Source organism: Microchirus variegatus (assembly GCF_963457635.1).
Source record: "Microchirus variegatus genome assembly, chromosome: 7".
In the NCBI taxonomy this organism is placed as follows: domain Eukaryota; kingdom Metazoa; phylum Chordata; class Actinopteri; order Pleuronectiformes; family Soleidae; genus Microchirus; species Microchirus variegatus.
In genome coordinates, this window is record NC_139808.1 from 33,006,888 (window position 1) to 33,020,682 (window position 13,795).

At 41.0% G+C, this 13,795-nt stretch overlaps 1 protein-coding gene across 5 annotated transcripts in view; it reads right to left on the reverse strand.

The window, feature by feature from the left end:
* Positions 1-13,028, reverse strand: part of mark3a (MAP/microtubule affinity-regulating kinase 3a) — a 42,267-nt gene extending 29,239 nt beyond the window's left edge. For 4 of the 5 annotated variants that reach the window (XM_083892163.1, XM_083892160.1, XM_083892162.1 and 1 more), the window contains exons 1-3: positions 12,432-13,028; positions 7,822-8,004; positions 6,206-6,259 (exon numbers count right to left, since the gene is read on the reverse strand). In XM_083892163.1, coding sequence (XP_083748289.1) covers positions 6,206-6,259; positions 7,822-8,004; positions 12,432-12,482 — 288 coding nt within the window. In that variant the 5' untranslated portion in view covers positions 12,483-13,028. Of the gene's footprint in view, positions 1-6,205; positions 6,260-7,821; positions 8,005-9,952; positions 10,111-12,431 lie in introns of those variants that run through there. The other variant, XM_083892161.1, reaches the window with a different exon arrangement.
* Between the last annotated feature and the right edge of the window lie 767 nt (positions 13,029-13,795).

Below are 13,795 nucleotides of genomic sequence, written 5' to 3' on the forward strand. Positions count from 1 at the left end.
GTATGCACAGATCTTATGAGCATCGTGATAATCGAGATTTGCCTGGATTTATTTTGATTTTATGGCTGGAAAAAACGGCAAAAAAAACGGCATATAACGGCTAACGTAAACCCGGGCTTGTGATTTTTATTGTTTTAATAATAATTAATTATTGGCGGTTGTGGAGATAATTTTCCTGGTTAACTCCAGGTCAGTCACGCTCGCCTGCTAGCTGGCTGTAAACTGTGGGGTGGATTTCCCAAACGGAGGCGTGCATCATTACGCCGTGCATCATTGAGACACGCCTCCGTTTGGGAAATCCGTTCCACTTTTTGCAGCCAGCTAGCAGAGCAGTCACTTGTGGACACGTTTCAGCAGACGACATCAAAGCACAGACGGATCGGATCGGAAATCTCCGATACTGGATCGGATCGACCCCATCCCTATAGCTAGGCCAGGAGAGTGCATTAAAAATATAATAAAAGAACTAGCAATAGCAGTGCATAGTATTAGCTGTAACTATTTTAAATGTTTTTTTAAAAAAGTGTACAACATTAGCATTTGCTGTTGTTAGACATGCTATACGAGCCACAAACATCTCACAGCGCCTTTACCAGCAACGGTGACGAGACGTACCAGGGGTTAAATTTCACAGCTCAGATTTGCGTCTCCTCGTGTTGATTTTTCTGCAGCGCACACATATCTGGACGATGACGACAACGACGACAACAACCGTGTGCTCCTCTTCATTTAGGTCGCTACCTATTCTTAGACGAGAGCTCACGTGTGTGTGTGTGTGTGTGTGTGTGTGTGTGTCCACAAACCCTAAAAACCCTGATCCGTCAAGTCGACCATAAATGTGAGCGCTTTGACACGGCGGCGACATCATCATCGATGGAGGTTTTTAAAACCTTAATTTTGAGTATTGTTTTGTTTATTCTTGAGTTTTTTTCCCAGGTTTTTCCAAAGAAAATGGCTTTCATTATTTAAACAAACTATGAATTCACTCTCCTTATTTTAAACACAAAAATATAAATTCAAAACTAAACATCGTTAGGGTTTTTTTGTGCTTTACCCCAATTTATCCTTATAACTACAGTATATTTGAAGCCACTGATGAATATTACTGCATATTTTTGTGATAAATACACACAATTATCTTTTTTTTATAGTTTTATTGTATGACCTGTTTATTTGTGTTGTTCTACAGTATCTTATTGTTTGTTCTTAGGTGTACGAGGTCACGTATGTATGTTTTATTTGTTTATCTGTGATGTTTCAGCGGTTGTTGTTTTTAAAGCGCTTTATAAATAAAGTTGGATTGGATTGGAATATTTTCCATGTAAAAACGCTCCTTGTTGTGTCAGTAAAATAATAGTATCAATGATGTAAAGTCGTTTTTTGACAGTTTACGAGTCCCAACGCCAGCAAACTTTGAAATTATGGCGACGGATTCAAACCCACATCGACTCAAATCCACTGATCCACCGCTCTGTTAGAGGCAAACAGATGGTGACAGGCAGCGGGTGATGTTTTTTCTATGATAAAGCATGAACACCGCTCGGTTTTAGGGGTTTCACACACACACACACACACACACACACACACACACACACACACACACACACACACACACACACACACACACACACACACACACACACACACACACACACACACACACACACACACACACACACACACACACACACACACACACACACACACACACACACACACACACACACACACACACACACACACACACACACACACACACACACACACACACACACACACACACACACACACACACACACACACACACACACACACACACACACACACACACACACACACACACACACACACACACACACACACACACACACACACACACACACACACACACACACACACACACACACACACACACACACACACGAGGCCGCGCTCTCCGTGAAAACATGGCTGCCAGCAGGGGGACACGAAAGGAAAAACAAAGATTTTTAGTCGCTAAACAAAAGACTCGACTGACAAAATCCACACCAGCTAAAGTCTACGATATCCAAAGAACACGTTTGACTCGGTTCTCTCGCAGTTTGATGTCCAGGTTTGTGTAAAACACACCAAATCCTGGAGAGAGCTCACAGGAGTCGCTGATCCACTGCCGCCTCCATCGCTGAGATCAAATGTCTGTGTTTTTGTAATGTTTGAAATACTCAATTCTGCTTCACCTCAGTGACACAAACTTATAAAAAAAGACATTATAGAGTTAAGCTGACCTTTTGTTTACGATGTTCTCACTGACGCTGGTTTACTCCGCAGCTGCTACCAACTGTTAGCGGATAATAAATCTAATTTAATCCCCCATTTTAGAGACAACTCGAGGTTAAATGGTGGCGTCTGGCCACCGAGGCCTTCATTCAGGATGAGGTCAACAAGGGTTGGAAGCTACGTTCACAAGTGTTCACTGCTAATGAGGTGAAGGAGGAAGAGGAGATCCAGATCCTGAGGTCCAGGGCCTGAGGTCCAGGGCCTGAGGTCCTGAGCCTGAGGTCCAGGGCCTGAGGTCCAGGGCCTGAGGGTCTGAAGCTGAGGCCCAGAGCCTGAGGTCCAGAGCCTGAGGTCCAGAGTCTGAGGTCCTCAGCCTGAGGTCCTGAGCCTGAGGTCCTGAGCCTGAGGTCCTGAACCTGAGGTCCTGAGCCTAAGGTCCAGAACCTGAGGTCCAGGGCCTAAGGGTCTGAGGCTGAGGCCCAGAGCCTGAGGGCCAGAGCCTGAGGCCCAGAGCCTGAGGTCCTGAGCCTGAGGTCCTGAGCCTGAGGTCCAGAGACTGAGGTCCTGAGCCTGAGGTTCAGATCCTGAGGGTCCAGAACCTGAGGGTCCAGAGCCAGAGGTCCCAGAACCTGAGGGTGCAGAGCCAGTGGTCCCAGAACCTGAGGTCCAGAACCTGAGGGTCCACAACCTGAGGGTCCACAGCCTGAGGTCCAGAACCAGAGGTCCAGAACCAGAGGTCCAGAACCAGAGGTCCAGAACCAGAGGTCCAGAACCAGAGGTCCAGAACCAGAGGTCCCAGAGCCTGTGAAAATTTCTGTTGTATGGAGCAAAGAACGCAGGAAATATCCACATTTTCACGAGCCAAAAACTTGAAAAATGATCAAAACAGTCGACGATTAATTTCATCGACTCGTAGAATAATCGGCGAGTAAAATATTTCCTTATGGCTGCAGAGGCGACTTCCTGTCGTCTTCAGTGTTTTGCTTCCACTTAACTTCACGGGAGACGGGACGCCGTCTACAGAGAAATGTGACGTTTACGATACGGGAAATGTTGCGTAAAATGTGGAAAAAAAACACCTGCGCTATCACAGGTTTATTACCTGGCGGGTAAATTTCCCAAGGACCGTAAATGATGTCAGGGAGTTAAGTAAGAGCTCTAAAAACCACTGAGTGGAAATAAAAAAAAACCCTGAGCACAGGGAGGAGACGCTGCTGACGGACAGTCAGTGTTTATATTTAATCAAGTCATCCAGGTGCCGCACTCCCTTCTCTGACCTTTGACCTGGACGGTCGGCTGCGACAGGAAGCCTCAGAAACACGGTGTTCCATCATCCGCATAATCGCCGAAGAAATGCCTGCTCTGAAAACGGGTTCAGTCACAAATCTAATCCATGTCAGGATTTCCTTCACGTCCGCCTCGCTAAAGCGAAAAGAAATGGAAATTCAGTCTAAGAATAGAAACACGTGACAGGAAAGCGAACATTTGATGTGTAGATCATAAGAAAAGGGGGTCGTTTCTTTGCGTCAAGTGTGCTCCAGTTGCTTAAAATAACCACTAAAAAGGAACGGAGGAAGAAATAAAACCGGCAAATAAAGACGGACAAAGCGGTCGCCTAAAAACAAACAAGAGCCGTGGACAGAATAGCCTTTTGTGTTTTCTGTGAACGCCGCTGTAATGACTCAGTGTTGTTTTGGTCAGTGCGAGTGTGCGAGTGTCACAGTCGACGCCAAAAGGGCCGCGGCCTCTCAGACACAAAAGAGACAATCAATGGAGCTTTGGAAAACCTGATGGAAAACCACTGGACGACCGCTGAGAGAGGGAGTGAACATCAACACCAGCAGCAGTAGCAGCCGTCGCCACCGTGGCCTCTTATCTCTGCGATGAGCCGAAAAAAAGGCCTCCGGAGCTGCAGCAGCCGAGTCGATATCAGCGCCCGACTTCCCTGAAATGACTTCCAGGCCGCGACAGCGTACAGATCAAAACAACCGCGCAAACACACACATCTGCCTCGCTAATGAGCGTCAACGTGGGAAGAAAAAGAGGAAAAAAAAACAACTTCAAAGTGTACAGTGAAACTGGGCCAAAGCGCTCACGCTCCCTCTCTCCTGTGACATTAGCATTTTAAAAGCAAAAACCTGCTTCCTGATTTGGTTGAATTAACAGGAAAAGAGAAAAGTGTCACTCCCTGTCGCATGACAAGCAAAACAAGCATTAACTCTCCTGTGACCGTTTGGCATGAGTTTAACTACGGCACCGGAAAATTCAAAAACTATGGAATGGTGATATGTCGTGTTGTGGGTTAAAGTGGTAGAACATGGATGGATGGAAACCAGGAAAGCAGAGAAACTTCTTCTTCTCTAATTCCAAAAACGGTTGAATAACTGCCTGGAATAACTGGATTAGATTTGTGTCACTTTATGCATTAAGCAAACAAAAATCAAAATGCACCCAAATCGCAAATAAAATGTCGATTTAATCATTCAAAATTATTGTATTTTATTGGCTTGAAAATGTTATGCTAACTTTTTGTTAGCCATGATCGTAAATAGCGTTTGCTCCTCCCTCACTTTCAAACGTTAGATACTTGGTTATTTTGTCAGATGTCGACATGTGGGAAAACTTGGGGGAAGGAGTTTCAGACGGACGGCGACTCAAAGCCTGTGACAACTTCCTGTTCCAAAACTCAGTAGCCAATCAGCAGGCAGCTTCCTAAACCCCGCCCCTGATCTACAGAGTTTTAGAGCGAGAGGAAGTCCTCACGTCCTTTGAGTTGCGGTCCGTCTGGAACTCGTTCCCCAGGTTTTCACACGTCGACATCTGACAAAATAAAGTATCTTACGTTTGACGAGCGCAAAGAACAAGCGAGGGAGGAGCAAACACGACTTCCGATCATCGCAAACAAAAAGTGTATTTTCAAACCAATGAAATACATTTCTGAAAATACACTTTTTGTTAGCGATGATCAGGATCTTGCTTGTTCTGTGCTCGGTGTTTTTTTCCCCCCCAGACTCTGATCATGGGCGGGGCTTAGGAAGCTGCCTGCTGACTGGCTACTGAGTTTTTGGTGCGACAGGAAGTCGTCACAGGCTTGGAGTCACTGTTCGTCTGGAACTTGCTCCCCAGGTTTTCCCACATGTCGACATCCGACAAAATAACGAAGTAGCTAACGTTTGAAAGTGAGGGAGGAGCAAACACTATTTACGATCATTGTAAACAGAAAGTGCAATTTTCAAACCAATAATATACATTATTTTTGAAAATACACTTTTGGGGAACGAGTTCCAGACGGACAACAACTCCAAGCCTGTGACGACTTCCTGTCGCTCAAAAAAGTCAGTAGCCAATCAGCAAGCAGCGTCCTAAGCCCCGCCCATGATCAGAATCGCAAACAAACAAAAAAAACACGGCGCAAAGAACAAATCCCGATCATTGCAAACAAAAAGTGTATTTTCAAACAAATAAAACAATATTTTTGAATGATTAAATCGATATTTTATTTACAATTTGTGCGTTTTTGGTCCATTTTAGCGTTTGCTCATTTCATAAAGTGTTGAATTCTTCTTAAAAACCGTTTCACTGAATATTTTTTATGACAATGATAATTCTACAGCCATAAAAACCTAAATAAATCCAAGCGGCCTGAATATCATGAGGGTCATCAGAGGGTTAAAAGGTAGAAAGAGAGGAAATAAAGTCAAATAATGACATTAAGCTTGTGTTGAACGCCAACAGATGTGAAGAGGAAAACCATCACTAAACACTGAAGGCAAATCTTAACCTTAAAAACAAACGAACAAACTTGGATTTGTCCCTTTTTTCCTCAATGACTCAACACATCCATCCCAGCATGCACTGCTCGCCATTTACACAATTAATACTCAATCTGTTGTGCGTCATAAATCAGTAAACAAATTCTGCCGCAGCTTGAGAGTTTGAGGTAAATTACCTTCTGAAGGCTGTTTGGGTTCAGCTGCGTCTTGTCTATTATCTTAATTGCCACCTGTAAAAAGAGAGAGGGGAAAAAAACAGAGATAAATGGGATTTCACGGCAGAAGAGAAGCATGAAGTTAAGAAACAACATCAAATATATCTTTTTCTGAGAGAGAAAATCACGATTTAGACGCAACTGATGCATGGTTTTAAAAATCTGACTCCACTTTGTAGAGGAAACTTTGAAAAGTTCTGTTGATCTGAAACCAAAAGCTGTATCCGTTTTAATGATTCCTTTGTTAGAAGGCGCAAAGAAACCAGAAAGAATTCACATTTAAGTTTTCAATCCCAAGGACGAGAAGTTACAGATATACGTTAGCGTATCACTGCCACACATTCAAAACAAGTGGGCTGCTCAGTATTACGTTATTACGAGAAACTGTCACGTTATTTCGAGATAAGATGTTTTCTCGTTTTAACGAGAAACTGTCACGTTAATTCGAGATATGACAGTTTCTCGTTATAACAAGAAAATATCTTGCTATTACGCCATTTCGAAATAAGACGTTTTGACGTTATAACTAGAAAACATCTAATCTCGAAATAACGTGATAGTTTCTGGTTATAACGCAATAGTTTCTCGAAATAACATGATAGTTTTTTGTTATAACGAGAAACTGTCACGTTATTTCAAGATAAGATATTTTCTCGTTATCTCATTATGAGAAACTATCACATCATTTCGAGAAACTATTACGTTACAATGAGAAACTATCATGATATTTCGAGAAACTATTATAGTGATAGTTTCTCATTATAACATAATAGTTTCTCATTATAATGAGGATCTATTACGCTGTTTTTGAGATAAGGTGTTTTGACGTTATTACTAGAAAACATCTCATCTGGAAATTACGTGATCGTTTCTTGTTATAAACGAAAAACTATCACGTTATTTCGAGATGTCGCTCCAAAACTCAGTAGCCAATCAGCAGGCAGCTTCCTCAGCCCCAAACGATTTAAATCAGTCGATTTAAAAAAAGATTTGTTCACAGAATCAGAATCAGTACTTCCTGCATGACACCTTTGCTAAATGTTGGAGATTAACACACGTTTTCAAGGATTATTAAGTCTTTTTTATGAATCTACAGTTGGACATTGTTGATTCTCGTGTCTCTGACCAATTGGTGGCCGGCAGTCTGTCGACGCCATGTTTTTAGCATCAGCTCGCTTGCAACGTCGTCAGAACCGGAACTTAAAAGGAAAACTGATGGAAAAGCAACAGAAAACCGAATCGAGTCGAGCCGTGCTCGTCGTCCAGTGGTTCTCAAACTTTTCATACCGAGAACCACCTGAGAAAATGAAGTTAAAGCAAGTATTATACTCATTATTATTAGTATTATTACTACTACACAGTACAAAAGTGTTTCTGAGTACAGTTGCATGAGACCTTTAAGGTGTGGAGAGGACATTCCGAGCGCACGTGAGCGTATATACACATTACATAAGCAATCGCCACGAAAACAACACGTTGAACCGGATTTTCTCGTTGCACATATTTAACGACTCTCAGGGAGAGGAAGTCGGCCCGAACCCGTGACTCAGAGCGGCTCAAACTCCTGAGCGACTCACCTCTCTGCCGGTGAGGATGTGTCGGGCCAGCTTGACTTTGGCGAAGTTGCCCTTGCCGATGGTTTTCAGCAGCCGGTAGTTGCCGACGTGCGGCTGCTGCGGCTCGTCCGAGCTGCGCGTCCGCACGCCGGCGCGGCTCGAGCGAGCGCTGATCTCCTGACGGCCATTACTGTGAGAGGTGTGCTGTGGACGGAGAGAGAGAGAGAGAGAAAAGACGTTAGCGTTGTTTTACCCAGACGACCGCGCATCGTAGAATCATTCGTCCGTTGTCGTTTGGTCCATAAAAGACCACAAAAATCAATCGAGGATCAAAATAGCCGATTAATAATCGATTAAACGTTTTTGAAGCTTTTTCTATGATTAAATCAAGATTTCTGATCGTTTTAGCTTCTTAATTTTGTATATTTCCTTTGTTTCTTTGCTCCACATAACGAAAAAAAATCATAAAAATTGAATAAAAGACAAAACAAGCAAACCGTGTCCAGGTTTGACAAACACTGATCAACGTTTTTGAACATTTTCTGACATTTTATGGACCAAACGATTCATCGATTACGAAAATAATCCTTAGTTTCAGCTCTAGATTAAATTAGCCATTGATTAAAAACCAAGTACAGCCCTTCCAACAAGTTAGAGTTCGTTTGTTCATGGTCATATTCCATCCATAAAAAGTCGTAAAATGTTGATCGGTGTTTCCCCCAAACCTCAAACCTTTGTCCACAGAACAAAATTCGTCATATGGAGCAAAGAAACATGAAAATATTCAAGTTTGAGAAGCTGAAAATTCAGAGACACTTGTTTCAAAACAGTCAAAACCAACGAATCGAGGATCAAAACAGCTTCTGATTAAATTAGCCGTCGATTAAAAAGCGATTAGCTATTGCATCCCTTCCAACGAGATAGTTTGATTGTTCATTTGTGAACGAGACAGAACAAGTGAAAAACAGAGGAGCTGAAAAACCAGAGAAACGTGTTTTAATAGCGCCATTATTCGATAAATGCACAAACAACAAGCTCCTGCTCTTAGAGAGCTAAATAAAACTTTGCTTCCCTCCGCCCCTCCCTTGACGATCTTATCTCGAAATAACGTGATAGTTTCTCGAAATAACGTGATATTTTCTTGTTATAACGAGAAACTATGACGTTATTTCAAGATAAGATCTTTTCTCGTTATAACGAGAATCTATCGCGTTATTTCGTGATAAGATGTTTTGACGAGAAAACAATCTTATCTCGAAAATAACATGATAGTTTCTCGAAATAACATATTTCTTGTTATAACGAGAAACTATGACGTTATTTCAAGATAAGATCTTTTCTCGTTATAACGAGAAACTATCACGTTATTTCGTGATAAGATGTTTTGACGTTATAACGAGAAAACAATCTCATCTCGAAATAACGTGATATTTTCTTGTTATTACGAGAAACTATAAATGCACTAATAACAAGCTCCTGCTCTTAGAGAGCTAAATAAAACGTGTTTTTGTGTTGCACAGGAACCACAACAACCACAAAGGCATTGATTTAATGGGATTGATCGTTAACAGCGGCGCTTCCCTCCGCCCCTCCCGTGACCCCCATTCACGCCCGACGACAGCGACGGTGTGAAACCGAGCGACGACACGGGTGTCGACTTTCATGCAAACACACAAAAGAGCACAAATCCACTTCTTAACATCATCCATTCTGGAATATTCCAAGCAGACACCACCACGAGATAACGTTACCGTCACGTGAAACAAGGTCATAACAAACCCCAGTCGACGCTGCACACGTTACGTGTGTGTTTTTAGACTGTAAAAAGCACTCATTTATGACCATTTATGACAAATAAGGCCACTTTAAAGTGAGCTCAGCAGCACGCACACACTTTTTTAAAGGGAGTGTTTTCAGCGAGGCGATTGCAGCAGAGATAAAAATATCACCAACTAGGATAAGGTCACTGTCGAATACCAAAGACACACTGCAAAATAAAGTCCATGTGGAAGTGCATGGGTGTCACAGAGAGGAAACAAACATTGACGTTGACATTTTCTGTCAACTAACTAACTATCGTCTGCAAGGTGCTAAGAAAAGGAAAAAGAAGAGAATAAAATCTGGTTTCCTGTTTGAGCAGCTGGTTACTCACAAAGCTGCGGTGTCTCCTGGCTGCCTGAGAGCCCGTCATGTTTCAAACTGCTAAAACACTCTGATGATGATGATGATGATAGAGATTCACACCACAACACACACCATTTACCCCCAACTCAACTCAACCACACACACAGAGAGAGACACACACACACACACACAGACAGAGAGGGAGGACGGCTGCACTGAGACCAGTCAGGAAGAGCAAAAACCTGTTTGCAGACACCTCTTTTCAAAATAAGGGCGTTCTTAACCAGCTGTCACATGCTGCAACAACTGATTGTTTTCAATCCCAGATATAAGGAAGTGTATCGCTGCCACACATACAAAACAAGTGGGCTGCTCAGTATTACGTTATAACGAGAAACTGTCTAGTTATTACGAGATAAGATGTTTTGATGTTATAGCGAGAAAACATCCAATCTCACAATAACGTTACATGATAGTTTCTCGCTACAACGGAATAGTTTCTCGAAATAACGTCATATTTTCTTGTTATAACGCGAAACTATCACGTTTTTACGAGATAAGATGTTTTCTCGTTATAACGAGAAACTATCACGTTATTTCGAGATAAGATGTTTTGACGTTATAACGAGAAAACAATCTTATCTCGAAATAACGTGAAATGTTCTTGTTATAACGAGAAACTATCACGTTATTTCGAGATAAGATGTTTAGACGTTATAACGAGAAAACATCTTATCTCTAAATAATGTGATAGTTTCTCGAAATAACGTGATATTTTCTTGTTATAACAAGAAACTATCACGTAATTTCAAGATAAGATCTTTTCTCGTTATAACGAGAAACTATCGCATTATTTCGAGATAAGATGTTTTGACGTTATAACAAGAAAACAATCTTATCTTGAAATTATGTGATAGTTTCCCGAAATAACGTGATACTTTCTTGAAATAACATGATACTTTCTCGGAATAACGAGAATTATCAAGTTATTAGTAGATTTAAACACCAGCATGGAAGTGACAGTTTGAATGATTCGTAAAAATTGAGAGATCTTTACACGTTTGCCGATAATGCATTTAAAAGCCATTTAGTGCTAACTTAGGGTCACGACTCGATTCAATATCGATTCTTGATTCAACCAATGAGATTCAAACGATTCTCGATTCAAAAACGGATAGTGTGTTAAGGCAAATTATGGCATCAAAACAATACAGTTTGCCTTCGTGTGATCACATTACCACATTATCTTATACAAACTTAAGACAAAAGTTAACATTTATTCATTCAAAACAAATAAAAACTTACTTACTGTTCAAGAAAATAACTTTAGAATAAATAAAAGCTTTGGCTAGCTGCCTTTTTCTCCCAGAAGTTACAAAAATAAATTGCACACAAATAACACAAACAGGTGTTTTGTGTGGTTTTTCAAAATAGAAATTTCAACAAAAAATAAAAAAAAATTTCTTTCAAAAATCAATATTTTAAGTTTATGAATCGATTCAGAATTCGTGGATGATTAGAATCGTGATTCCTATGTGAATCGTCTCCCCCCCCCCACCCCACCGTAAAAATGTCCCATTTTGTCTGAAAACTAGAGCTGCAACTAACGATTATTTTCGTTAAATAGTTTGGTCCATATAATGTCAGAAAATGTAAAAAAAACCTTGATCAGTGTTCGTCAAAGCTGGGAATTATGATGTTCTCGAACGTCTTGTTTTGTTCACAAACCAAAATGATTCAGTTTTACTGATTTCTTTGTTATGCGGAGCATAGAAACCAAGAAAATATTCACATTTAAGAAGATAAAACAATCAGAAATCTTGTTTTAATCATGGAAACAGCTCCACACCGATTGTTTATTATTATCGATTGTCTAAATAGTTGGCGATTAATTTAGTAATCGATTCATCGTAAAATCTGAAAACCTCACTTTCACGACAGACAAATTACGTGATTTAATTTTGAAAATCCTGACCGGAAGCTCCAATTGTGGCACTCTTTCAGACCAGGGAGGAAACGGGGGGGAAAGGGGGGCGGGACTAATGAGCCCATATTTGGAAACTGAGCGGCTGAGAGCTTTGAGTGACAGCCGCGCGGGCCAATACCGAGCCGGGACACGGAGACGACTGTTGCCTGCTAGATTGAGCAGCAGAAGTGCCGTAGTTTAGTCCGCGGTTGGGCCTCAACATCCGCGACAACCTCAATTATTACCTGCAATATTAGCACAACTGCTGACTCAGCGAGACACAAAAACACACACGAGTCATGTGAGGATGGAGGGGTGGTCTGTGTGTGGGGGGGAAATCACGAATATTCACAATGAAGGGCGTCATCGACGGAGAGGAAACACTTGTTTACCGTGTGAAACATTGAGCTATAACCCTGGTCCGTAAACGCAACACATGAGCCACACTTTAAACACGAATATTCACTCAAACGTCTCCGATAAATGTCATTATATTTAAACGGCAGCGAAACAAACTCACGTGACAACACTTTATACTCACACTTTCCGTCGCCTTCTCGTTGACTGTAGGTAAGGGAGTTTTTGTTGACATCTTTATATTTGATGCAGTCCAAAAATAGTCCCTTTAAAAAAAAAGAAAAAAGAAAAAAATCCACTTCCTCCGTTTTTCAGGAGGAAATCAAAACGATCGCCCCGCTCTGCGGCTCTTTCTCCGGGGGAAACTGTCTCAGCATGGATCGTGACAATTCTCAAAACCAGACCGGACGTGTTAGAAGTGAACACATGAACAGTAAAGCGACAAGGAGGAAAACAAAAAATAATATATATATATATATAAACAAATATACACCTAATTCAATGTTCAACGCGGGCGGTTAACGCTGTTCATGGCGTGGGCTCAAAACCAACCCAGTGTCCGTTTGTCCGGTCCGGGTTTTGAGTCCGTGAAGCTAACTCAAACTAAGGCGCTGTCGGGTCGCCACTTCCAAACAAAAAATCGCTCCGGGCGCCTTTTTACCCTCACAAAAACAACAGTGTGGACGCGAACATGGCTTCGAGAGTCCGCGGTGGATGTTTGCCGAGGGGGTTCACAAGGTTTCGGCGGCTGAAACACTCGCCGTCGGCTCGGTTTCTTCCATCTCCGGTGGTCCAAAGTGAAGCTGTTTTAGGAGGAAACCAAAATGGCTACTCAGCGGCTGGGCTGGATTAGGCTGCGTTCACGGACCACCTCCAGCCTCGGAATTCATAAGACATCATACTTATTGTGATGTGTCCAATAAGGTGAAGGGTTTGTTATATATATTATAAAGTAATATTAAGAAAGCCGCAATATTGTAAAAATAAAGTCATATTACTACAAGAATAAAGTCATAATACTACAAGAATAAAATGGTAATATGATAAGAAAAGGGCTATATTATAAAGTAATATTAAGAAAGCCACACTATTGTAAAAAATAAAGTCATAATACTACAAGAATAAAGTCATAATACTACAAGAATAAAATGGTAATATGATAAGAAAAGGGTTATATTATAAAGTAATATTAAGAAAGCCGCAATTATGTAAGAATAAAGTCATAATACTACAAGAATAAAGTCATAATACTACAAGAAAAAAGAGGTAATATGATAAGAAAAAGGTTATATTATTAAGTAATATTAAGAAAGCCGCAATATTGTAAGAATAGTCATTATACTACAAGAAAAAAGTGGTAATGTAAGAAAAAAAGAGTTGCAATATGATAAAAAGTTGTAATATTACAAGAAAAAAGTCGTAATATTATGAGGATGTTTCAATATTATAATAAAGTCATAAAATTACGAGGAAAAAGTTGTAATATAAGAATAAAGTCATAATAATTATATTATGATTATGAACATAATCGATTGTTGTCTTAAAACA